The sequence below is a fragment of the Phyllopteryx taeniolatus genome, chromosome 4 (genome assembly GCF_024500385.1).
Source record: "Phyllopteryx taeniolatus isolate TA_2022b chromosome 4, UOR_Ptae_1.2, whole genome shotgun sequence".
Lineage (NCBI taxonomy): Eukaryota > Metazoa > Chordata > Actinopteri > Syngnathiformes > Syngnathidae > Phyllopteryx > Phyllopteryx taeniolatus.
The window spans coordinates 16,855,342-16,882,653 of NC_084505.1; the positions used below are offsets into that span (position 1 = coordinate 16,855,342).

At 39.9% G+C, this 27,312-nt stretch overlaps 1 protein-coding gene across 10 annotated transcripts in view; it reads right to left on the bottom strand.

Moving 5' to 3' along the window:
- ctnnd1 (catenin (cadherin-associated protein), delta 1) overlaps positions 1–27,312 on the bottom strand; it is a 40,245-nt gene that overhangs the window by 10,218 nt on the left and 2,715 nt on the right. For 5 of the 10 annotated variants that reach the window (XM_061769983.1, XM_061769978.1, XM_061769982.1 and 2 more), the window contains exons 2-15: positions 17,964–18,111; positions 13,027–13,101; positions 12,787–12,912; positions 9,121–9,413; positions 8,937–9,027; positions 7,239–7,429; positions 6,242–6,497; positions 5,879–5,950; positions 5,128–5,278; positions 4,808–5,006; positions 2,837–2,954; positions 2,539–2,695; positions 1,051–1,068; positions 777–842 (exon numbers count right to left, since the gene is read on the bottom strand). In XM_061769983.1, the coding sequence (XP_061625967.1) occupies positions 777–842; positions 1,051–1,068; positions 2,539–2,695; positions 2,837–2,954; positions 4,808–5,006; positions 5,128–5,278; positions 5,879–5,950; positions 6,242–6,497; positions 7,239–7,429; positions 8,937–9,027; positions 9,121–9,413; positions 12,787–12,912; positions 13,027–13,101; positions 17,964–18,104 (1,954 nt within the window). In that variant the 5' untranslated portion in view covers positions 18,105–18,111. The remainder of the gene's footprint in view (positions 1–776; positions 843–1,050; positions 1,069–2,538; positions 2,696–2,836; positions 2,955–4,807; positions 5,007–5,127; positions 5,279–5,878; positions 5,951–6,241; positions 6,498–7,238; positions 7,430–8,936; positions 9,028–9,120; positions 9,414–12,786; positions 12,913–13,026; positions 13,102–17,963; positions 18,112–27,312) is intronic. The other 5 variants (XM_061769984.1, XM_061769985.1, XM_061769986.1 and 2 more) reach the window with 2 other exon arrangements.

The following is a 27,312-nucleotide window of genomic DNA, read 5'->3' on the forward strand; positions in this document are numbered from 1 at the left end:
GAATCATAATTTTCGCATTAGAATGAGAATGAATCTAAGTATTTTATTTTGACCTGAGCTGCAATACTGCGAAGCCGGCATTTTGACTTAATGCGCATGTGCCATTCTACAGTAGCGACTGGCTCATCTAATGTATCACGGAGCCATCTCCCCAGAGACAATAATCTCCACGAAACAAAGCATCTGATGAGGAGGAGCTACACGAATGTTTATGGCAGAATGCTACCGTGGCAGATTAATTGGATAAAGTTATGTAAGATTCATTCAACACATCATGGCAGATGATTGACGAGAGCTATCGCTAAATAGCAGCTAAGCTAACTAGCTGGCTTAGTAGAAGCAGATATTGCCAGCCAGCGTGGATTTACGCGTTTTTCGGCACCAAGAACGGCTTAAAACAGGCCACTGGCACAATGCGGTGAGAATTTCTGGTTAAAGTAAGCCATTTTAAACTAAAAAGAAGCGTTTTGTAAACAGATTTTTCCAGAGGGAAAGTCTTTGCTCACACCAGCCAAAATGCCTCTTCTTCAGTGTTGTGACAAAATCTGCGACCATGACTTAACTAGGGTGCTGTAAGATCGTTTTCAAATAATCAAAATTTTTCATTTGTTGGACAAAGACCTGTCTCTATTTCGGAACAGGACAAGGAGTTACGAAATTCGATTGTGATTCGCTAGTCATTCGTTACCGCCAATGTGAACATCGATTGGTGAGTTAGACGGCGAGTCCGGGCTCTACAAACAACAATCCAACAATGTTGATTAAACTAGAGCTACCTTTTGCAGGTGTGGTCCTCTTTGGAATGTCTATTATGTCTGCAGCTGGATCCTCATCTTTCTTTCCTGGAACAGACACACTTAGAGAATTAAGAACATTAGACCAATAGATGGCCATGACTTATCTACATTTATTGTTAGTAAATTGGTTATTTCAGAGACGATTTGCATGTTAGTAAAAGGAGAACACTATAATCTGTTAACTACTACAACTAGTACTACAGTGACTACTACGACGAGCAGAAAACGCAAAGTCACATCATGGTAAGCTTACCTTTGGAAAACCACTCATCTGAAGCCCAGCGCCGAAAGGGAGAGAAAAAGTGGAGAGCATCAGAAGAAATAGAGGAGGAGGACTGATGAACAGAAAGCATTTAAGCAAAAGAAAAAGACCCAATACTTAGGATAAAAAGTCAACATCTGCCCCAACACCAACGATTCCACCCACAAGAATCAGCAGCATGACATGCCAGACATACAAGCAATCGAGGGACACTAAAATGTTTTTAGACACTACAATCTTTTACAGAGAAGACACTAATCAATATGTAAACATTATGTGTGTGCCAAGCTCGACTGTACATCGCCAACAATGTAAATAGTGTGCACGGTGCACCAACCGGAGAGAATGTCCACATCATTCTAGTGACATTCACCTCAAGTTATATGATGGAACGCTACATGCATAGCAGTTTTATCGTGTGAACCACAAAAAATATATACATTAATAAGCACATTACCAGTCAGCAGATTGCGTACCTTCTGCCTTAAAGTATGCAATTAAATTATGCATTATGGGCACTATTCTCCCATGTGCCTAAGGCCCGGGACACAATCAGCCTGTTTTCTGTGCCAATTTTGCCCCTTCCTGACCAAGCACGTCGAACGTCAGACAATCTTATGCCTTATAAGATTACCCTATAAGATTGTCCTTATGTCTGAGATGTCCCAAGTGTGGATTCGTCACGGTTTTAGGGTCCGAAACAGATCGGGCCTGACAATCTTAGTGATGAACGTGTTCAATATTTACGATCAAAACGCTTGAAATGTGTGAGGGAAGCAGACATCTCCCAAGAATTGTGACGTGAAACGGAATGTAGTTAATCAAAGAAGTGCCCTATACTGACGAACAAGGAAAACAGAAAATGTAAACAAACTGTCTTACACAATGTCGTTTTTTTGTATAAAAGTGGGTTTGCCCATACTTTTTATCTATCTACACCACTTCAGCCTCCATTTCCCTCGGCAAACATTGGCACAGAAGTGTGTGCCCGCCTTCGTTCTTGTGAGATCACATGACATTTCAAGATGAGCAGCGGAACAATCTGTGTGTGTGGCGGCCATTGTCGAGTTTATCGGAGCACACCACACACGACCAAAACTGATATCGCCTTATATTTTATGTGTGGCATCTGTCACAGATAAAAAAATAATTTAAGATTTGAAAAATCCTTGCGTGTGTACCAGGCCCAAGTCATAAAAGGCGCACAGCTCTGAAAATCCCCTGTCGTCCGATCACCTTGCAGTAACTACATTGCTTATGCAAAGTACCAGAAATGGAAGCCCAAAAAAATAAATCTCTATTCTCAATGAAACACAAACAGAGCAGCTGAGCAGCAGCTCTCACATTCTCAACATTCCTGTACAAACTTGTTCGGGTGGGAGTGATTGCCTATAGGCTGACACTCAATAGTCAAGCGTGACAATATTAAATTTGGTCATAAACCTAAACTGATGGATTGAATCTCTCCGTAAAACATACCTTTACTCTTGCGTGAGCTAAAACAGCCGCCCTTCTGGCTGGACGGGGCCGGGCCCTGGTTAACAGGTGCAGCTTCTTGGTACCGCTCACACCCTGGGATTTCACGATGCACGTGATAGGATAGGTTTCTCAACAGACACACACTGTTCTCTATGAGCTGTATAGAAATAGCAGGTAGATGAACATGGTATTGCAAATAGGTAAAAAAATAAAAAGAAAAAAAGAAAAGTAAATAAACTAGACATTCCCATGTGAATGTTAATGATGCCATAATAGAGGTATCCTGAACATACTGTACCTTATTGTCAACATCTTTACAGTCAATCTGGGACTGGACGATGTACATGAGAGAATCCACCAATCCTGTGCACTCCCTCAGCTTCCGCCTTGCTTCACTTCGCTCCGAACTCACATTTCTGTCATGGGAAGAAAGTTGACAAGAGCAGAAATAAAAATGTGAAACTTAACGGATGAGCCGATTGAAAAGGCTAGACGAAACAGGGAACTGAGAAACTAAAGAGGTAACTGACAAAAAACAAAAAAGATTGTGGCACAGAATGCTAGCACACCAGCAAAACTACCCCTGCGAAATGCAGCTCACGTTTCAAGCGTGGGTTAAATTCTTCAAGCCTTGTAAGGAAAGAAACACGAAAAGGAAAAAAATAGTGCTTCTAAAGAGGAGAGGCATATCCTTCCAGGCCATGTCCACACGTACGCGGACATTTTTCAATGCATATCGGCTTTTCGTACACACACACACACACACACACAAACATTGGGTTTTCCCCTAAAATAATTAGGTTTTGGGAAAACTGCAGCCAACGTGAAGACAAAAACTTTAAAAAGTCCTTCCAAAAATATGTCTTCAGAAATTGTGTGAAAATTGGCTTATTGGCTTGTCATTTTAAATGTGCAACATTATTTGATCAGATTTTTTTGGGTTAATTTTAAGTAAAATTATTTATTTATATTTTGTATATATTTATATTGATTATTATTTATTTTACTTTGGTCAGTTTCAAGTTATTTCAGTGACCACTGTGGGCTTTTCAATCACTCACCTCAGTCAGTACTTAAGAGTTTTTCTTCAAAGGAAAAAATTAAATAAAATCTGAGTTATTCTTCTGCATTACATTAATTTACAGATGAACACCACCATACCATGCATATCATGCAGCCGAGCGCAGAATTAATGGGTGAGTGTCAGAGACTAAAACACGTTTACATTGTATTCAATGTCCTGCTGTACCTTCTTGAAATTCTCCATCCCTGATCTCAATAAAGGCCCTATATTTCTATTTGTTTGTATTAAAGTTTGAAGAATTTATGTTTGCGTATTCAACTTTTCTAAATCGAGTCATTCCCCTTTCATCTACTTTAAATCAGTTGCATGAAAACAGCTTGTCTGATACACTATATTACCAAAGTATTCGCTTACCTGGCTTGACTCACATATGATTTTAAGTGATATCCTATTCTAAATCCAAATGGTTTAACATGATGTAGGTCAACGCTTGTGGGAAGGCTTTCAACAAGGTTAAGTAGTGCATTTATGATAATTTTTGCTAGGCTTTACACGATCAGGATTTTTGAGGCCGATCGAGTATAAAAAAACGATAACCGATCCAATCACAAGATGGAGCAATGCTATTTAAATGACTTGTCAGTCAGGTCTAACCAACATTACAACATGACAGAAAGAATGGGTGCTACCTTACTGCAATTAAATTACTTCATTGTAATTAAATTACTTCTCTCACACACACACACACACAGCAAAACTTTAGAGCATGTTTCGACAGACCGCTGGCATGTTTACGTACAACCGTTAGTGCTGGCGCTAGCTTGCTAGGCTACATAACGTTTTGTTGCCTGCTTGCGAGCCGTATCGTATTTAAAGTACGTGAACATACCTCAAGCAATCCTTGAATTAAAGTCCTCTCCCGAGCACCGGTGACCACCAGCACACGGTTTTCCCCATTTTGTTCTTATAATACACACGCCGCGATCCATTGTTGTTGTCGCCGCCATGGTAAAGAGTGTATCCGGTCGTGTTTGACATAAACAGACTCCTAAACCTTGTGGAAAACTGTCCCATAAGAGTTTTAAGATGTTTAACTGCAGATGGGTTGACCGATGTCATATTAAACCCAATAGATTAAGAATAGGATGTCACCTCAATTCATATCTGAGTCAACACTGGTGACCGAATACCTTTGGCAATATAGTGTATACATACCATCTTGACGTTCTTTATTTGCCCTCATACCTCAGGCAGCCCGCTGTGTTGGTGAGAGCTGTCTCCCACTCCAGGTGTCTGGGCTTACAGTTTTCCTCTCCTCCTCCACCATTGCTCCCACGTTCCCAGCCTGAATGAGGCACCATCACTTCATCGGAGAGGGCGTGTAATGCGTGGTCCACAATCTCCATTTTTACCGAGTCATGGGATGACAGGTTCCAAAGTGTCCCTGAGACATTTTGCATTTTAATAAAGATTTTTCATGAAATTCAAAACTCTTTAGGGATACAGGAATAAAAAGTCACAGCCACATGATGCACATTTAGATGTGTTGACCGTGTGCAACTAACCTGTGATTAAGTCAGTAAGGTCCTGGTCATGGGTCTTCCTCAGAAGCCTAATTAAGGCAGGCACTCCGTCACAGTTCTTGATGGCAATTTTGTTGTCCGGATCTTTACCATACGAAATGTTCTTTAACGCTCCACAGGCTGCGTAGTGAACCTGTGACAGACAGTTTTCATCAGACAGAAATGATTATAAAATTTTAATATTGCCACATCCAAGTACCCTTACAATTGCAACTTTGACTTTACTGCATTACACAAAAGGTTAAGGAGGAGACAGTTGGCCTGACCCAGTTCTCCCGCAATCTTTGGACACACACCAGCATAACATCAAGCCAGCTAAATATGAATGAACAGCATTTTCATTATGTACTGTACATTCAAATTAGGAGAGTTCCTTGCCTCATTCAAGCAGTGTTGTGACTGCCATTACTAAAACTCTCGTCAGTGATACTCTGCCACAGCTTGTACTCAATTCAAAATACCAAAGAATGTTCAGACAAACTATATTTTGAGCCAATGCTGACCTACCAGAATTTACCAGGAACATCCAAACGCTGTATGCTGAAGCAGACATCTATTCCTGGCCCTCTTTCATTCTGAATTTGTCTTAGAATTTAGGAGCATAATGCCTATCAATAAACTGTTTCAGTGTTACATAACTAAAATAATCCCACAAGCCTGACACTTTACCCCGACTACCACAAATCACAATCACTGTTCCCAAGACATTAGACGACAGAGAAACTAAACTTACCTCTTTATTTGGGTTGTCAAGCATAGAAACTAGCGCTGGGATGCCTTTCAATCGTCGAACCTCTGACTTCACCTAAACGCAAAAGGCTTTATCTAAGTGATGTACATCGGAAATGTATGTCTCGTGCGCAGAGGTATATAATTTTAGATAAAGTGCCCTCACATTTTAAATAATTAAATGTGAAAACGGGGAAAAAAGTGACTAGTAATACGCACAAATCCAGCAACAAGTCTTGGCTGAAGAGATGGTACTTTTCCTTGAAAAAAACATTTAACTACTTGACTTAAATTATAGTCTGTTCTACTCAAATCACATATAGACAGCCTATATAAATGTATGGGTGATTGTACATGCTTATCTTACTTTATCATTCTTGTAAGTGAGATGCTGCAAGTATGCAGCAGCATTGCTCCTGACTGGATCCAGCCTGTAGTTGAGCATGGCAACAACCTCTGGCAGCTCTGGCTGACGCCAGCCACCTGGACCTGGGCCTTTCCTCAGAGTGCTGTCCAATGAAGCCATGCTTCCTCTTTCACCCTGTGCCATAGGGGCACCTCCTCCCCAATAGTACAAGTCCCCTGGACCACTCATATCACCATCCAGAGTGCCCTCGTAACTCCTGAGAATAAAGAACAAGAGCAGAGAGGTGAACAACAAACACACAAAAGAAAGGATCACAATGCTGCTCCCACTCTTGGGAATTAGACAGACAACACATCAGCAACACTAAATTATTCTATAAATTAAAGAGCCGCATGAAATGTACAACCAGACTTGCAAACACCAAAGGCATGAAAAAGGTGACAAAAAAAACATTGTAGGGAGGGTGTGGGGGATCCCCTAGGCCCCCGGAGAGAATTATTTTGATTTTAATATTGATGTTAATAAATTAAACAAATCTGAAAGACCCTGAAGAGGGAACGACGACCTTCCCAAAATGGCCGCAAGGTAGGCACGACAATCAGCCGGGCTGGCTATCTAGTGTTAATACCTATGCCCGGGGAACCCAATAGAAGACGTCGTGTGAGGTCATGTGACTTTCTTGCGTCATTTGATTGGTGAACTCGACTTAAACATCACTAGCGCTTAAATTAGAAACAGCGCCCAATGCGGAAGTCGAAGTCATAGTCTCACGCAAGAAATAGTTGATAAATAAGCAACAATTGATAAATAAAAGTAGCTAGCGGTATTTAGATCATTGTAACGGAGTAAAAGCACCGTTACTTCTTAGCAGCAGAAGGAAACAGTCCCCCAAGGAAAAAGGTCATCCTATCTGTACGGTGCACGTAAATGGTCTATTTTGAGTTCAAAATGGCGAATTTCGCCGAAAGGCGACTGATTTGCATGTATGACAACTCACCCAGTCCTACGTGGTGGCCCTTGGGGAAAGCCATGGTGGTTACGGGGCACAGTGCTGTAGTGCACTGGATGTCCCATGCCATAGTCAGGTTCATCATAGCCCATGCTTCGCCGATCATCTTCCAGTCCATATGGCTCTGGAACAAACCGCGGGATTGAGGAGAGCTCCATTGCACTTCCCATTCGGCCGACCTAAATGCACAAGAATGTCAAAAATGACAGAAACTTAGAGCTGCATTTGACTTTTGACCTTGGTTAACTCTGTCAATCTATGGCTCTTACAAACAATAAGGTATTTTGTTATTTACAGGGACAGTCAATTAAAAGTAAAAAAAAAAAAAAAGCAATCATAATTTAGAGCTGCATTATAGTTCAGTCCCAAATAAATGTTGGTGATAAAGAAATTGCTTCCAACAAGGTATCCTAAAGTCCTTGTAAGTGAAATACAATGAAGCAAATGTTAAAGTAACAAATAAAAAGGTCTTAAAGAGGGAGTTTCCAATAAAACTGTCAGTACCACCTGACAGTAGTACATGAAGAAAATGATCCATGGGGAAAAAAGACAGCAATTTTTTGCACCATCTTGTACCTCTAATTTTTGAGCTTTGTGGAAGCAGTTTACCTTTCTCCACACAAGCTAAGGGGAACAAATGAATCATAAAAATATGTCCTTCGTAGAGAGCCATGTAGAGCATAAAGCAATATATGTGTATAGATGAAATACAGCACTTTAATACAGTGGTCCCCTACCCCCGGTCCGCGGACCGGTACCGGGCCGTGAGGCATTTGTTACCGGGCCGCAGAGAAAGAATGACCAATTTATATAATTTCCGTTGTATTGCGATTCGCATGTCAATGTGTTTTGTTTTGAAAATTGACCGGATCTTCTCTGCCGCAGCAGCTGCGCGTCTCAATTGACACGTCAAGAAAGCTTCAGTTTCCAGTCTACAGCCGGCTGGAACGCTATTTTTTCCGGTCCGAGCGGGCTTGCTAATGGCGGCAAAGTTCAAAGAATGAAATCATTTCATAAACTGATTCAGTTTGTTATGTTTACTGAAAAGATTTGTTCTTTTGAACGAAACGTTCGTGAACGTAATAACACTATGTCAGGAGGCTTAAAATACGAGTTTATCGCAAAAGGTAACTAGTAACTAGTTTCTGTGTTTAGTTTGCTTGGTGCCAGGATGCTGACTTGGTTAAACAACACTGCTCATCACTACTGGAGTTTATGGCTCTGAAGTGCGCGCGTGCACGCACGCACACACACACACACACACACACACACACACAGGCCAGTGAGGGAAAAAATGCCTACTCTAAACAGGTCCACAGTGCAAAATGGGTTGGGGTACACTGCTTTAAAACATTTGTGTTGGTCAGTAAAAACTGAGATTTTCATCCCACAGCAACAACCTGCGAAAACAATGTGAACTACTATTTACAAGTTTAAACCCCCCTTTTGCTTTTTTTTGTCTGCCTATTTCCTTGTTTTTAAGCCCAATGTTATCCATTTAGCCTGAAAAATTCTCTCTCGCTGCTTGCCAGTTGCCTCGCGCACACGTCACCACTCTGCTCTAAATTAACTTGTTGGTTGAGTTGAAATTCTTATTCAATTTAAAAAGAAAGTAAGGTGAAAAATGAGTGCTTAAAGCGCCACCTCTGGCAGTCAGGAGGGATGAAATAGAACTGCTAATCCTACCTGTGGCTGAGCAGCATAAGGGTCTAGCTGGTTCCTGCTGGGTGCTCTGTAGCTTGGATCAAGAGTTCGATAACCATCCGGATGGACTGGTCTAGACATACAATCGACAGATGGAAAATAAAATTAGAATTTTACAGAATCAAGTTAAAAAGCAAAAGTAAATTACAGACAGTTTGTATGCTACCTATAGCGATCCTCCATGCGAGCACCCCTGTTGAGGCTTGCGTATGATTCAGATGGGGGTCCAGCACGATAGTCCTCATAGCCACCCGGAGGTCCATATTGGTAGTTGCGGGGCACAGTGTGGATGGGGTATTCCATGGGTACACCTACTCCAGGTGCCTGCCTGTAGCCACGGTCCATGGGTGTGATGTAGCCTCCAATACCCGTCACAGAACCCCCGCCATCCAAGGAAAGTGTGTCGGATACTGAGGGGATGACTGTGCGTGTGGTAGTGGTCTTTACTACTTTTTTTACCTAGAGTAAAAGAGGCAGGGTGGGATACAAGATATCAGTCGCTATTAGGAATATAACAATATTCACGATATCACGAAATTAAAAGTGCCTCGATACTGTCTCGGTATAAAATAATGAGCCGTTGTGCTTGTTTTGGGCTGGGTATATACAGCCATGCCGATTAACCAGGCTGCGACCCCCAGGCTACAGCGCTACACTTTCTCATTAAGAGTATAAACGCACCCAATTGGACGGGTAACACGTGACCATTTGGGTATGTCACAGAAAATACACTAATTGGCCAACTGGCCCGTGTGACCGAAAGGCTGCGTTGAGAGAGATGCAGAAGAATTACAACTTGATGCCTAATGGCCCTCCCAAGGCTACGGAGTAGCCGCTACGCCAGTCAGAGCGTCGCGTCCCAATCGATTGGCCGAGAGGCACCTTGTCGTTCGCGCCGGCTTCCGTCCCAGCAAATACAGACCCACAGGCAGGGATTGGCTGCTAGTGGACTGCCGCTATGCGAAGCCGCATTCCACCGGGCAACGGCCACCACCAGGAAAGCCCCACGAGCCGCCCCTTCATGGGCTCCCCCCACCGCTCCCCGTCGAAGAGATGGTCCGTAAATTATTTAAGCATTTTGTAACAGTAGCACTCTTTAGTGGTGTACTAGTCAGTGTTAATCTCAAATTGAAAGTCATGGATGAAAGAACACCACACGAAGAGAGAACGCTTTCGACTCCCGGTTACAAGATATCCCTCCGAACACATTCCATTAGTGCCAAAAATGAAATAATAGAGCCACTCCATATAAATACTGAGTATAAATGCAAAAGTAAATCATACAACATACTTCCCTCTCTTCAAATGAAATGTCCACATTTTGAATTAAACTGTATTACACAGGCTGTTTAGAAAAATAAATGTCCTACAATATCACCAAGCGGAGGAAAAGGATTCCGATGCCTTTAAGAGTGTTCCTGCATTTAGGATTTGACTTGAATTTTCGTATCCAAGCAAAGAAATTACTATTCGTAGGCACTCTCCATTTTCTAATGTTATACAGTCCCCACTATTTCGTCTGGCAATTTATAGAAAAATGCATCCAAACTAATCGGGAGAAGCTTGACCATGCAACAAGACAATGACCCAAAACACAATGCCAACACAACAAAGGACTTCATCTGGGGGAAAAAGTGGAAGTGTTATTCACTTCAAGTTAATTTAATAGTCTCTGTTCCAATACTTTTGCTCACTCAAAAAGTGGGTGGCTTCAAACAAAAGGTGCTCTGTCCTGAGTTGTTTAACACATCTAGATGTAAATACCATGAAATGAAAGTGGGAATTCTCAACTTTTGTCTCATATTCATCTTTTGATCTGAAACCCAAATGTCTTCAGTATACAACAAAAACAAAGGAATTGACCTTGCTGTTCCAATACCTTTGGAGGGGACTGTACTTAAAAATTTGACAGTGAATACTGTTAAATTAGTGGACAGAATTTCTCAATGGACAGTTTTATTATTGTGAGCAGAGCATGATTATTGATGCAGCCATAATAGCGTTTTGGCAGTACAATAATGTAAACATTGGATGGACGGGGATAGAAGTGCACGGTAATATATGATTTGGACCAGTCTTTTTCACAAAACCCTGTAGGAAAATGCATAGAAACTACCAAAGCCTATTGAGAAGGACTCGACCGGCAAGAAAAATAGTTTTTTTTTCGTTTCTCCTGCTTTCGCCTCTTTGGCCCACCTATAGCGTGAACCTTCCTGCAATACTCTAGAGCAGTGGAGACGTGTTCTCTGGAGTGATGAATCACGCCTCTCCATCTGGCAAACTGATGGGCGAGTCTGGGTTTGGCACTTGCCAGGAGAACGGTACATGTCTGACTGTATTGTGTCAAGTGTCAAGTTTGGTGGAGGGGGGATTATGGTGTGGGTTTCTTTTTCCAGGGAAAGGATTCAGCATACCAAGAGATTTTGGACAACTCCATGCTCCCAACTTTGTGGGAACAGTTTGGAGCTGGCCCCTTCCTCTTCCAACATGACTGTGCACCAGTGCACAAAGAAAGGTCCTTAAAGACATGAATGACAGAGTCTGGTGTGGATGAACTTGACTGGCCTGCACAGAGTCCTGACCTCAACCTGATAAAACACGTTTGGGATGAACTACAGTGGCGACAGAGCCAGACCTTCTCGTCCAACATCAGCGTGTGACCTCACAAATGTGCTTCTGGAAGAATGGTCAAACATTCCCATATACACACTACTAAATCTTGTGGACAGCCTTCCCAGAAGAGTTGAAGCTGTTATAGCTGCAAAGGGTGGACCGGCGGATTAGGAATGGGATGTCACTTAAGTTCGTATGTGAGTCAAGGCAGGTGAGCGAATACTTTTAGCAATATAGTGTATGTTAGGAACATCATAAACCAACAACTACCTATATGACAGTAAGGGTGCTTTCACAGTAGAACCCTTTCATACGTTTAATCTAATTCCACTTTCTCCCCCTTGGTGAAAGAGGCAAATGAACGCTGGTACAGACAACAATGGGTCACAGGCTTGGTGCAGTTATTGCAAGCAAAGGATTTGCAAGCAAATATTATGCCTTATTCACTTTAGTCTTTTTGTATCTGTTGTAAAACATAGTTATAATTACCAAGACGACAGTGATAGTGTTCACGGAGATGACTCAAAAGATTGTACTTCACTGCCTTTTTTCTTTATGTTCTGAGTGATGTCACATGCTTCGTTATTGGAATACACATCGTCTTCCTCCATTTGTTTGCTGTAACAGCGATAAGTGGCCTTTTAGCTTGGTTTATTGGTAAACCTTTTCATCCCAAGACCGTTGACCAAAGCAAATGCGAGTTCAGTGTGGTTAAATAACGTCTGCGATCAAACTTGTGCAAGGGACGTGAGGCAAAAGTTCACTTTGTGTCTGGTGTGAACGTAGGTTTATCATTTTTTCAGTTAGCAGTATCAAACATGCTCAATATTTGCTGCCTTGACATATTGCAAATGAAAATGATTTGCGTGAGTCATATTTCTAAGGTGCCCTCGACTACTTTCACGCCTGTGTTGCAGCCTACCAGATTGTCGAGATAATTATTAAATTTATTAACAAACACAGTTTCGGTCCATTTTGTGTTTACCAGCGCTGCTTTATTCACTTAGTCCATACACGAGACATTCTTCTTTTGTACCTTCGAGCAACCGGTAAAAGAAGAACATTAAGTCACGTGATTTGTTATGAAGAATAACGGATTTTTTATACAATTACATCTACTGATTAGGACCACAGAAAGTGAACTAAAAGTGTGAAAGCACCCGAATACTACTTCTGTAAGCATCATACTACATGGCACAAACATCCGTCCACATTTTACCGTGGTTTCTGTGCGTCTTGTGGTGCCATCCTCATTGGTCTCCACAGATACCACAGGGTTGGACTCCTGGGGCTCTTCCTCCACTGTGTATGTCTCCTGTACCATCTGACCAGGCTCCATCCTGAACTGCATAAACACATTCCAGGCCCAGGGTATTAAAAAAAACAGCCTCTGACAGGGTCTTCACAGTTACTTTTGTTCATAACAGTTGAATTAGAGAGAGTTTTAAATGTTTCTTACATGATGTGTTCCGTTGACGTAACCCTCGTTAAGTGTTAGCCTCTCTATCTCTGCATCACAAGGAAGGCGGCCGTTCTGTTAAAAAGATGTTGTTCAAAGCATTTTTTAATGCATGACGCACAAATATTCCAATAGTAAAGATAAACAAGTGTACGGTTTGTGATCTTTAGGGATGTCCTTCATTGGACTCAAAAGTTAATTATGATTTTATTGACAATTCAAGAAATGCTTTCTAGAAATGATTTGTGTCAACTGACTAACAATTATAGCTAACAAGTGCATTATGTTAATAACCACACCCTTAAAATCTTATTACCAAAACGCTTGAAACCATACCCATGCGAAAGAACCACATAGAAAAAAAAAAGATATGTAAATAAGCATGACATCACATCAATAAATGAGTTTTGATGGTAGAGTGGAAACATGAGACCGACTGTGTGCAATGACTGAAATAATATGATACTAAAAAGGGAGATGAAATATGCGTTGACACTAACAGCATTGACTGCAGGGCTTGAATGAAGCGGTCTCGCATCGCTATTTGAGAGTCAAAATTTGCATTTTGCACCTCATAAAACACATTGAAAAGCAAAACTGCAAATGATAGATTGTTCGCTACGCTCAATGGACGCACTGACGTAAAAACGCGATTATGTCGTCATCGAAAAGGCGGAAGTAAAACGAATCTTGGCTGCCTGTGCGGGAAGGGCAAAGCTGAATTGATACGAAAAATGCAAGGGCAAAAGACTGAGGATGGCGAAAGTGTGGTAGCATTTCATAGTGAAATGCAAGGCGAGCACCCGTGACGTGTATGGTTGTAGCACGGACCTTTCTCCCAGTCGAAGACGACGAGTATTATGACGGTTGAACGCCGGCTGAACACACAATGTACGAGCTTTCATATGTCTTCATCCGTCATACTCTTGTGTCTTCATTTATCATAGAGGCTGTACTTGGCATCCTATTCAGTGCTGCTGCTGCCGCCATTCAGGTTTACCTCGCAGCTCGTGAGTGTGCGAGGTGCATTCAGGGATGTGTTCTTTTGTAATACAGTACAGAATTGTAAAAATGGATTACTAGGAAAATTATTTGTATCAGAATGCTTTAGTTAAAACACTATGATCACACTGTCATAAAATGCTATTTATTTTATTTTGTAGTATAAGAATAGACCAGATAAATTATTTTGTTAATGTAGTCAGTCAGAGCTGCGAGAAATTCAAAGTTATCAAATGTCCTTTCACCATCATTCCTGTCAGTGTATTGTGTGTTTTTGTTTGCACATTAAGGACAAAAGTCCTGTTTTTGTTTCAATACCTCATTTTTAAAATGTTTTTGAGATTGTAGGGTGAAAGCTGCAACTGGCTACTAGTGTGGACAGAATAGGTGGCAACATGGGGGAAATGAAATTCCAGTATTTTGAGGGTAATAACCCATCAGCAACATATTGAGAGTGAAAAAAAGAACGACGAACTAGTTAACTTTCTGAACGGTGAACTTGGTTCCACATTTTTAATTATGAACTGAAGTAGTTCATTTTTGGAATGGTGAACTGAAATTTATTTTTTCACTAGTTTGCGTGGAAAAGGAACTTTTCCAACACTGACATTGCTTGCATACAGGGTGCTTATAAGTTTTGCTCAGTGTAGTCACTGTGTGACATATGGCCAGTATACTACCATCTGATCTGTAAGCAGGTACACCTTGAGTCATGTAGGTGAAAAAGGTGGCAAATGTAGTCAGAGAGGAATAAAAGGTAAATTGGGTTATGTACCCAAACAGAAGAGGGTTTCAGAGGATACTCGAGTACTAAAATATGCGATAGCTCCAGCCCTACATTCACTTCCCCCATTATATTGTCGTATTTTTGTTTAATAAAACCTCTGCTTCTGTGCGATAGACCTGCAAAAAAAAAAAATGCTCAAAATTATAAAGTTGCTCCTCAAATGCAGAAATGATTAGCATAACTGCTCCTCAAAGGAAAACAAATTTGAGCCTTGGACTGTCAATTTGGATTCAGCAATGCGATGCACAGCCAGTTCCAGCCCCAAATGGTGCTCCAGAGCTATAACTTATGGGGGTAAGAAAAACCACAGAAAGAGCCAGACTTGTGAAGCAATGATTCACAGAAGAGACATTGCTCTCTGATTTAAAAATTATATATATAAAAATAAAAAAAATTTTTAAAAACTGAGCCGTTGCATTTAAGCCAACAGTCTACCACTGCCGGACTCAAATACACTGTCCATTTTTTAAATTGTCATTGTTGCCCCCCACCCCCTGCTTCAGTATTTATCTTTCATTACTTTTTTTTCTTTTATATTCTTTGTATAAGTGGAGGAAGACTAGCAAAGTAAGAATTGTATTGCCCAGTGCTAACATTGTTTTCAGGAGTGCATATGACAAATAAACATCTTGAATCTTAAGCAGTCATAGATACAGTCAGCATGTTGAAATCTGGAGAAACAAAATTGTTTTTTAAATAAAAAACAAAAACAACATTTGTACAAAAGAAGAAAGTGTTGGGCAAATGAGCATGTGGGAACACGTCAGTAATGAGGGCGACAGATAAATGCCAAAGACTTTAGGGTATGTAAACAGAGCAGAGATAAGGACCAGCAACAGGTTACATTTGTCTTGCCCTCACAACACACCAATTGTACTTGTAATCCAATTCCTAAACCACTGGATTTACACGGAACAGTTTGAAAGGATACTTATATTGCAGCGAGACTAATGACACAGAAATGGGGAGGTCCCAGTTGTTGTTGGTAGTCAACCAATCAAAACAAAATAATGACTCGGGGGTCTGTGTACTTTGTGGGCATTCATTTTTCCTTTGGATGTATGAAAAAAAATGTAAAACAAAATAAATAAATAAATAAATAAATGAGGGAAACGACTATTCTCGTCTTTTTTGTTTTGATGCATGTAAACCAAAAACGGTAAATGAGTCGTCTCCCATTTCTTGTTTGAAAATTGGAAGGTGAAAAACGTAAAATGAGCCTTTATCTGATGTTCTATTATGTGTTTGTTTTTTTTTTGTTTTTTTAAAAGGAGTAGGGGAAATAAAATAAGACCATAATTCTTTTTCTCAAGCTCTCTTTATGTGGATTTGCCTTGACCCAGAAGGCATTCTTCTCCTACTGCATCTTGCTTTAAGATCCACCTTTGGACATTTCTCTCTAGCGATTTCACCAAAAGTTATGCTGTTGGTTTTTATCGACACCAGTGACTCTCAACCAGTGTGCTCGGGCACATTAGTGTGCCGTGAGTGTTCTTCAGGTGTGCCGTGGGAAATTATAAAATGTTACTTAATTATTCAAAAAAGTATTTATTTGCAAGAAATAATGTATCTTTGTTCATCTATTTATGCCTGTGAGGCATAGTGACAGACAGAAAAAATAAATGCTCTTCTATTAGATGGCAAGTAGTACATACAGTAATTAATGTATCCACTTTTTGTGACATTTTTGTTTGTTGGCTTTGAAATAGACGCACAAGCCAATGATATCAACAGGGGCCAGCCATAGAGATGAACACTAGATATGCCAGAGCCCGGCTAGCCGACGTGCCTACGTGGCAGCCATGTTGGGGAGGTTGTCGTTCCTATAGAAGGCACATGGAATACGCTGACAACTTTGACCTCCCAAGCTTAGCGTCGCCGTCGGCACTGAGCTCGTCGTCCCGGTCAAGGCAAAGCCGCATAAAGCAAGTTTAAGGAAACGAATTGTCGTCGTATTTTATTTCCCGACTTGTGTTACATAAACACAAAATAGAACATCAGATAAAGGCTTGTTTTACATTTTTCAAACCAGGAACATCAGGTAAGAGCTCGTTTTCCATTTTGCGATTTCCAATTTTCAAACAAGAAACGGAAGACGACTCATTTCTCGTTTTTTGTTTATATAGATCAAAACAAAAAAAGGGGGGGAATAGAGTCATTTCCCGTTTTTCGTTTTCCTACATCAGAAAGAAAAACAAATGGTCGCAAGGTTTGTGCTTGTTCAAGTATATTTGTATTTATTCATATTAATGGCAGCGTCTATCAGAAAAGAAAGACGAATGAAGACGTGCATGTGTGAAATAAACCTTGAGCACGGGGTCACTTCTCAGTTTTAAAGGCAGGTAAAAGTGTCAAGTTGATGTGATTACTCCAACGCCGAAGAATATTTAACCAAGAATATTTGTTCAGTCCTTTGTCATACGAGGAAAGTTAATGGCAGTTTACTTCCTTATCCCAGAAACAAATCCAATAAAATGAATATAGCAAAGCACATACACACATTGATGACCTCGTTAAAGACAAAGAACAGGAATCTTACAGGAAACAAACATATTCAACATGTATTGCACTGGGGTCTGTTAGGCTGAATAGTTGGTATGAGGATGGGGAAGACATGAAACATGGATGGTTACTGGGGAACGAAGAGAGAGGATGGAAAGGATGTGTGATCAGAAGCTGTAAACTGTATCAGAGTGTCGAAATTGTCTACTTAGGAACACTGCACTGCAAAGTGCTTCTCTATAAATATTCACTGTGACTACTCAATGGTAGAGACAGGCTTACTGCTCAAACGTAAAAAAGTCCTGGTATTAGTTCACATACTCTAACAGGCCCTTTAGTCATGAGCCCACCTGTGTTTATTTTGCAATCCAAAATGTCAATGCTTAGAAAGGGGCACATCTAACTGATGTACACATTTACCTCACCTTTCCTTACATATCCAAATTAAAGCTCCAACGAGAATTGAGCCAAATAAATCTGAATGCTTTATTTTTTTTTTTGTCCACAGCTTCTGCTGCCATCCTGTTCACACAGACTTAATGAAACTGACCATAAGCATGACAATGGAGGCACTTTGCTCATTTCAAGGGTGATGGCAAGGTGCTTGAGGGTGGATGGGAAAGAGGCAAGGAGTATACAATGTTACCTGCATGTTGGGGAGGGGGCGGGGCAAAGTGCCGGCACACGACCTCCGCTCCTCCTCCAGAGCTCGGCTCAGCATCTCAAACTGCCTCTCCTGCTCCCGCACGGAGGCCAGCAGGGAGGCCGTACTCGCACACTGCTCCATTCACACACTAAGAGCAAAGCAGAGGAAAGGAAAGGACAGGGTCAACACCAAAGAGCAAGAGGGATTTAACCATCACCGGAAATCAAAGAACCAACAGAGTAGAACCAAATCACCCAGGAATACAGTTATGAGGGCAGGTGGGCACAAATGAAAGTGTGCCTACAGGAGTGCTGATACAATTCATCTTTAAAAGCAATTAAACAGTAGGAGTTAACACAGTCAAGAAGTAAGGAAGGAATTAAAATAGTTAATTGCATGAAAAATAAAAGGAGCATTAAAAAAGGACCTTGCAACCAACCAGAGGTTCAGTCAATCACAATGATTAAGACCAATTTGAGGGCCTAGCATCAACCAGGACAACTGGAGCAACTTTTGATGGTGTGCTCTTCTGCTCAGCACGTTAAAAACATTCAAAAAAGTGTTATGTGAAGAGAGATAGAGATTTTTTTAAGATGCTGCCATGTGCAACTTGTTAGCACTTCTGCATTCCAAGGATGCAGTAAAAGTGTGAAGGAGCGAAATCTGTGAGCAACACATCCTCAGTCGTGGGATAGCATTGTACCATCCTAATGTCAAATATAAAAAAACAGATTTACTTAGAGTGAATTCATGATTTCAGCACAAGGTACACGACACCTGTGCTAAATATACAGTATATATCATTGCTGTCAGGTGGAACCCTCGTTCCTCCAAATGACTACTTTTCGGGAAATAAAAAAAAAAAACATCTTGCATGAGTTCCCAAACACTCATTCATTCAAGTTGGTAATGTACCTACCATGTATTGCTACCGTTATACTCTAACATCAACAACACCACCGCCACAAAATCATGTTCAATCACTACTTAAATATGCTAAATATATATAAAATGCTGTCATTGATTAAAATGGCAGGACATGTTGCCAGCACCAGTCGTGCACATCAAAGTGTGCGCTCACGCCAAGCAAGCCCCCAACTGTAAAAAGAAAAGGCCTCTAATACAAAAGTGAACGCCTGTCTTACACTCTTCCCAAACTCATTTTCAAAGGTCTTAGAGCCATGAGTGATGCAATAAAAAAAAAAGAACTGAGCTTACTAGCCCTGTGTATTAAATATCAGATATTAATCTGCATGGAGACTTACCTCCATGGTTCATTTACTTCCTTCTGCAACAAAGCATACAGTGATTGATTTTAACAAGCCTACCCAAATGCATCTAACCTTACTGTTTTCACTCATAATTGTCTTAAAAAAATAAAAAAAAAAACATCAGAACTTTCAATATAGTCAACAAATATTCCACAGACTTAGAGTTGGGCATCATTTGAATTCGAGCGATTCCGGTCCCGATTCCGGTTCCTGATTCCGATTCTTTTAGAGGGCTGGGTCAAAAAGGTTTGCATGGTTTAAATAAAGGGTGTCCAAATTATGAACATCCATTTTCTTAGCAGCCCGCAGTATAGACTAAAATGAACATTTGACTCTGGGTTCTTTATAACCAGTAAGAATATCAACCCTATGAACTAAAAGGCAATGTGTGTGGAACTAACCCAATTGACTTAATATTCATTAATTAATCTTTCAGCTAAAGGTTACATATAGTATTGTTAAAATAGTTATTTGGGACTGCTTTATCATGTCAAATGGTTTATATGTGCAGGTTTTAACTTGACTTAGTATTTTAAGCTTGTAACCTTTTATTTTGAAGGGTACGCACCGAAAGTAACTTCACACGGGACCAGTGATTTATTTATTTATTTTTAATGAATGGAACCAAATGCTATAAAATGTTGATTCCTTTCCCTACCCACCGATGAGGCACAAGGTTAGCATTTGTGATACTGAATAATTTAATTTTGTCCCAATTCATTGTGATGTAAAGTTGCCACGGTGAAGTTTTGGCTCAATGTTAAGCTTTGTTTTCCGTCATCAGCTCTTTCGTTGGGTTGAAGACTAAAATAAACGCTAAAAATCATCAGTGCAAACGTGCAACCAGGCGTTTACCTCGTTAGATATTTCAACATTGTTATAGAAGTATTTTATTGTTTCACTCACCCAATTGACAGAGTTGACTTCACTGAAGCTCCGCACAGTCTAGGCTGAGCCTCGGAGCGGGAGGGAGCACGTCAGACGCTACACATCGTGAAAGCCTTCTTTGCAAAATATAATCCTATTCCAAGTGTTGCACTGAGGTGACTGGTCATTTATTTTAACAAAGATAAGACACACTTTTGCTCGCCGCCATCGCCATTGGGCACAAGTACGTCTTCGTGCACGTTCTTCTTTGTTGATTTTCGCCACACTCTGCTTCGGAGTCGGCGGACTAGGCATCGAAACTGGGGACCAAAACTTTTAAATTGGAACGATTCTGGGAGAACCGGAACTTTTGTCCTGGTTCCAATCGGTTCTCGATGCCCAGCTGACTTTTAAGGAGAGACGTGGGGTACACCCGGGATTTTTTTTTTTTTTTTTTTTTATTGAACCACAAACAGGCGCCACTGTGGTCGACTGGTTAGAGCGTCTGCCTCACAGTTCTGAGGACCGGGGTTCAATCCCCGGCCCCGCCTGTGCGGATTTTGCATATTCTCCCCGTGCCTGCGTGGGTTTTCTCCGGGCACTCCAGTTTCCTCCCACATCCCAAAAACATGCATGCGAGGTTAATTGAAGACTCTAAATTGCCCGTAGGTGTGAATGTGAGTGCGGCTGGTTGTTTGTTTGTATGTGCCCTGCGATTGGCTGGCAACCACTTCAGTTTGTACCTCGCCTCCTGCCTGAAGATAGCTGGGATAGGCTCCAGCACTCCCGCGACCCTAGTGAGAATAAGCGGCTCACAAAATGGATGGATGGATGAACCACAAACGATATGGCGCAATTGTCATGGAAGAAGCTGATTGCCCTGGCCGCTATAACTAGAGCTGTCCCTCCCTATTGAATAGTTTTAGATTTTTTTTTTTTTTTTAGATCCTATCAATTATTCCATCGACTACTTGAATCAGTGCCACAGTTTACTGGTAATGCGCTTTTTGTATAGCACTTGAACACACCTGAAGCTGTGTTTAAATGTGGTGTATAAAGCGGTGCTTAAATGTGGTATGTATAAGACAATGATGGTAATAATTTGATTTATAGGCTTTAAGTGTGACTCTTCTGAAATAAGGCCAGAGTGAAGACACTGAACTGCTGTACGAGTTTGGACTTGGACGAATAACTTATTACATCTACTCAAATGTGTGTAATTGAGTCATTTTTATGATTATACATTTTTAGTATATCGGCATCCAAGCAACAGTTTTTGTTTTTCTTTATTATTTATTGTTCTGACAGTTCTGGTCCCTTTTAAACAATACAAAGAAAACCTATTTATTGTTCTGCCAGCTCTGGTTCCCTTTCAACAGTACAAAGAAAACCTATTTTCTGCACTTCTTTAAAAAGGCTATATTTGGCAGATATTACTGCATATATATCACACAAGATGGCTGACTGGGTCGCATGAAGCTTGCAAGGGTCTCCTCCCGCATTCCAAAAACATGCATGTTAGGTTAAAGGAAGACTAAATTGGCCTTAGGTGTGAATGCAAGTGCTGCTGCTTTTTTGTCTATGTTTGTCTACATGTTCCCCGGGGTGTACCCCGCCTCTCACCCGAAGTCAGTTGGGCCAGGCTCCAGCACACACGCAACCCCAATGAGGATAAGCGCTAAAGCAGTACAGAAATTGTATGGATGATGTATAGCATACATTTGTGGTTTTTGTATTGGTCCATGGTCTACTGTAAAGCTATTTGACATAAACATTTAGTTTTTTTGTTTTGTTTTGTTTTTATTCATACCAGCAATTTATTCCTTTGAGAGCTCTGGGATGTTCATGCACCAACCAGTTGTTTACGCACTTTTCTGCACAGTCAATTTGAAATAATGTCCTGTCTTTTAACAAAGAAAAAAAATGTTTTTTTTTTTTTTTTTTATAAATCAGATTCAATTTTAAAAAGAAAGAAAATCAATCGATTAATCGATTATTCAAATAATCGTTAGTTGCAGCCCTACTTTGTGGATTTATTGAAGGCCTAATGTAAGTGGTTCCAAGTTAAACTTAACTTAAACTTAGTGACTATTGTATCAATTGAGAATGGGACTGATGACTACTCCTTATTGCTGTTGGTTTCATATTCCACACAACATTTAGCTTGTGGATTGTCTTATAGAAATCTATTGAGGTGTTCTAGCCCTGATATTCATTTGTGACATGAATGAGTTGATCACAAGCAGTGGACACCTTATTTGAACTGCTGCTCAACCATTGTGATTAGCTCTCACTGTGCAAATAAATACCACAGGAGGCAACAATGAACTTTCTGTACCTTGAAATAAGAAGAGTATTTGAGAAAGAAAACTGGCCAAATTCCACCTCTGAATAAGATTGGATGTTAATGAGTGCATTCATGTTCACTTATTACTGGTTTAGAATTACTTGGGCATAAACAAGTTTTAATAGATGAAACAGCTTCCACTCACTGGTAAGAGAGGAAAGGGAATCTGGAGAAGTTCACTCTCCAACCATATGTCTAATATGGGATGACGTGAGCGTGGCTGCAAACCAGCTTTGCAAAAACCATTTTCTCCATTTTAATTCACTGACTCATACCATATTAAATCTCTCTGGTCTGACAACAAAGACTTGTTTGCATTGCATGCACATACAAGACATAAGTTTAAAAAAATAAAAAGTGAATCTCAATCTGTGATCTTTTTTTATTGTAAAACTGTGGGTAATTACAAACACAGTTTTTAAAAGAAGCATTGCATACAGTAGGACAAAAAGAAATACAGAAATAAAAAACAACCAACCACATTTATACCATATACTCGGCATCAAGTGTATGGTATAAATGTCGTATATACCTGCTGCTCTCAAATGTTTTATTTTTTGTGCTGGATTTTGTACACTGTTGGCCTATATAATTATGCTACTTTTCTGTCCTGGTTTAAATGTTATTAACACAGTTTTACTTATTGCCTTTGTGCATTTGATTTTATATAAGGTCTCTCTGCAATTTAAGAGTTTAAGAAAACTATAGAGTGGTGCTAATGGTTATATTGGATAATACAGCCCAGAAGTTCAAAACATCCTTTCCTCTTTCTTTTGGGGAAGCTCCACATCCTAATATTTTCTTTAATAAAAACCCACTACACCTTAAATCAGTTGAGTACTCAAAATACCTTAATGTTTTTAAGCACAGAAATAACATCAGCCATTCAGCCACTATGTGGTGTACTACCAAAAGAAAAAAAAGATCAGATCATGTACCGGTACTCAAAAATGTGAACATAATCAGAATCATCTTTATTTCGCAAGTATGTCAAAAACACAAAAGGATTTTTTCTCCGGTAGTTTGAGCCGCTCTAGTACGACAACAGACACTCAATTCACAGAGAATACTTTTGAGACATAAAGACATTGAGAAAAACAGCCACTGAGCAATAAAAGGTTGCTAGTTATCTGGTAATGCCGGTACAATTGTTTTTTGTTTTTTTTGACAATTGTGCAAAACGATGCAGAGTTCTCTCGCAATGAGAGCAATTTCAATGACTAATAGAGCAATAGTCAGGCGCAATGACCATTGTGCAAAGGGCGCCGAATATTAAAAGTGACCAGCAGAGAGACCTGTTTGGACATGCTCAAAAGATTGCACACCTGCTGCAGTTTCTATTTCGCTCTTCAGAATGAAACTAGTGGCAGCTGCGCGAGTGCACAAGATGCGCTCAGCGTCACTGCGTAAATGGGCGTGAATGTGTTTTTATGTAATACAGTACATAATTGTAAAAATGGATAAGGAAAATTATCATTTGTATCAGAATGCTTTATTTAAAACGCTGTACGATCACACTGTGATATGGAATGTATTTTGTTTTGCAAGCTAAGAATAGATAATTTTGTTAATATAGTCAGCTAGAGCTGCGAGGAATGCCAAGTTATCAAAGTCCTTTCACCATCATTCCTGCCATACTGTGTTGCGTGTTTTTGTTTGCACATTAAGGGGAAAAGTCCTGTTTTTGTTTTAATACCTCATTTAAAAAAAAAACATTTAAAAACACCATTCAATCAAGTTTTTCCTCATGTCTTTGAGATTGTAAGGTGAAAGCAGCAACTGGCTACTTTTGAGGACTGAATGGGTGGCAACGTAGGGGAAATTAAATGCCAGTATTTTTAGGGGAATAGGCCATCTGCAAACTATGAACTAGTTTGTTTATGGACCGGTGAATTTAGTTTAAAAAATTTTTTATTATGAACTCAACTAGTTCATTTGTGGAATGATGAACTGCACTTACCCAACACTGATCCTGTATTATTTCACGTCACAATATATATTGCAGGTTTAAAAAAAAATTGCAGTCATTTTTGACTGATTGATCGGTATCAGCCGATAAAAATCGGTGTAAAGTCTAATTATGTATTAACATTTCATCATGTTTTGTTATCAGTTCATCATTTGCATTAAGAACAAACACGTGGTAATTCCAAAATAAGGATGTATGGTTTTAATCCACATTTTAGAAGAAACATCCAAGGGTCCTGTTGATGTATTCATTTAAAAATTAAGAAAAGTAATCAAAATGTTAAATGTAATTAGTTGTATTACTTTTGAGAAAGTAATTAAAATAACATTGAACCTTGGGTTACAAACCTAATTGGTTCTTCAGTGACTGTGTTTGTAACCCAAAACGTTCTTGTGTCGTCCATATGTGATGTCACTATCCAGGTTATCTATGGTCACGTGTTCGATAAATATGGCAGCGGACGGTACTTTATTTATTTATTTTTTTAAATCGTTTTTAAAGTTACTAAATGTGCATGAAAAGTCACCAAATTCACTGCAAAAACATTTATGTACCATGAAATTAGTACAGGATCCTTTCAACTTCTGCTTATTTCCATTTGGGTCCTTTTCCACTGCCACACATTTGAGGGATAGGACCAAACCACACAAAAACAGATACACACACCCCCTATTGTTATACATTCCACAGTAAGATTTAACATGTCATATCCTGTCTCAGCTGTTGGAATCTGACCTGATAACGGTGTCGTTCCCTTTTTCCCCTATGACCACCCTAACACCTATTTTATTTTAAGGATCCTTCATTTCCTCTGATCAAAGTATGATGGAGAAAAAAAGCCCAGTGGATAAGGCTTACAAAATGAAGGAGGAATTTGAGGGAAAGCGCCAGTGCAATTTTATGACAGAAAGCAATAAAGTATCATTATAAAACTTGACTGCAGCTGCTGTCAACTTCATGTATTACATTTGTGAAAGAAACCCAAACCATTCATGTCCCAAGATGACATATCAGGTATATCCTCATACTCCTCTGACCATTTGTTGTCACACTGTTTTAAAAAAATAATAATTTTATTAAAATAAGTTAACTCTTGTTAAGAGCACAGAGGAGAACAGCCTCTTGTGCTGCAGTGCTACAAATATACACGTCCCACCACTAGCATTCTTGTGGTAGGGAGTTTCTTAGAAGTGATATAAATGGCTTTAGCCATTTAAAGAAGCAGTATTGGACATTAATTATTATGCCTTTCGTAGCAAGCCTAATGGTCTGAGCTGGACGTACACCACACACCTACTGTACAAAGCCGGCTGTACACAAAATATACCATAGAAGCACTGCAGATCTCCATTGCATACTAGAATCTTGACATTGAGAGAACAAGTTTAAACGTCCAACTGAATGCCACATACTCTTGATTTTTATATATTGCTATTCCAGATAACACTGGAACATGGGCAGTGCATACGCATGCACACAGCAGAGGTCAAGCTATGATAAAATGCTGTTGTGGCTTGGCAAAGTACTCCGCTGATTCAGCTTCATTTGAATTGTCAAACAGAGTTTTGGCCTCTGTGCGTTTCACGTGTTGGTGTTGGCACACATCCAACCACTACTGCATTTGCCATCCTTGTTTCAACCTATGTTCTCCCTCCCCCGCCCTGTGGTCAACCAGTATGGTGGTAACACTGTGCGAAAATGCAAACACACCTACCCACGTTTTACACAGATGGACGCTGTGGAACTCTACAAGGTCAGCTGGGTGATTATCAATATTACAGAAAATTACACAATAGCGAACACCATATCGACCCATTATGACCTGAGGTTTTTTTTTTTCTCCTTTTATACCATTCGAAAATGTAATATGATATGTCCGGTATTACGAATGGCAAGTACATACATATGGACATGAATTCGGGCATGCACACAATGAACAGCCAAGCCACAAAATGAGAGTAGATCAGCAGCATGTTAATATGGGAACCATTGCACCGATAAAGAGGTGCACTTCTCTTGTAAACACACTGAACATGTTTAAGTATGTCAAGCTCAACAAGAAAATGACATTTATCTCATGTTTGGTCTGTCTTTGGCTCTGAGGACAATGACCAATTCAAGTCTGTGAAACCACATTACAGAGGGAGCGTGAGTGATCCCTTTGTTATTGATGTGTGATTTGATTTGTGTGATAAAACAGTGACAGAGCCTAATCCAATTCATTTTGAGTATCAATGGAAGCATTTGTCCTTGACAGTGGCCCACAGCAAAACAATTGCACCAAAGAAAGTAGCCACAAGGACGAGTCAGAGGAGAGCAAGAGAATCAGTCCTCAGTGGGAGTTTTACAGCACAAAGAACAAAACTGTGTCACATAAGGGTAGAAACGCATTCAATACGACATGCGACACAGCTTTTACAATCACAACAATATCATCGTAGTATGACAATTATGTACTTCTTACATTTGAAGAAATTGTGCTTTTTCATGATGGCATCAAAGTTTACCCAAGTTTCTTCTATAGCCCTTGGATGCAATTGTGTTAATATTACTATGACTAACACAATTTGTCTAAATTATGCATTGTCATTAGGTCAACATGGTATGGTGATTTTCTACATGCTGTACACATACATATATTGCAACAAACACATTTTACTATGTACTAACATTTCATCATGTTTTGTTATCAGTTCATCATTTACATTAAGAACAAACGTGGTAATTCCAAAATAAGGCTGTATGGTTTTAATCCACATTTTAGAGGAAACATCCAAGGGTCCTGTTGATGTATTCATTTAAAAATTAAGAAAAGTAATCAAAATGTGAAATGTAATTAGTTGTATTACTTTTGAAAAAGTAATTAAAATAACGTTGAACCTTGGGTTACAAACG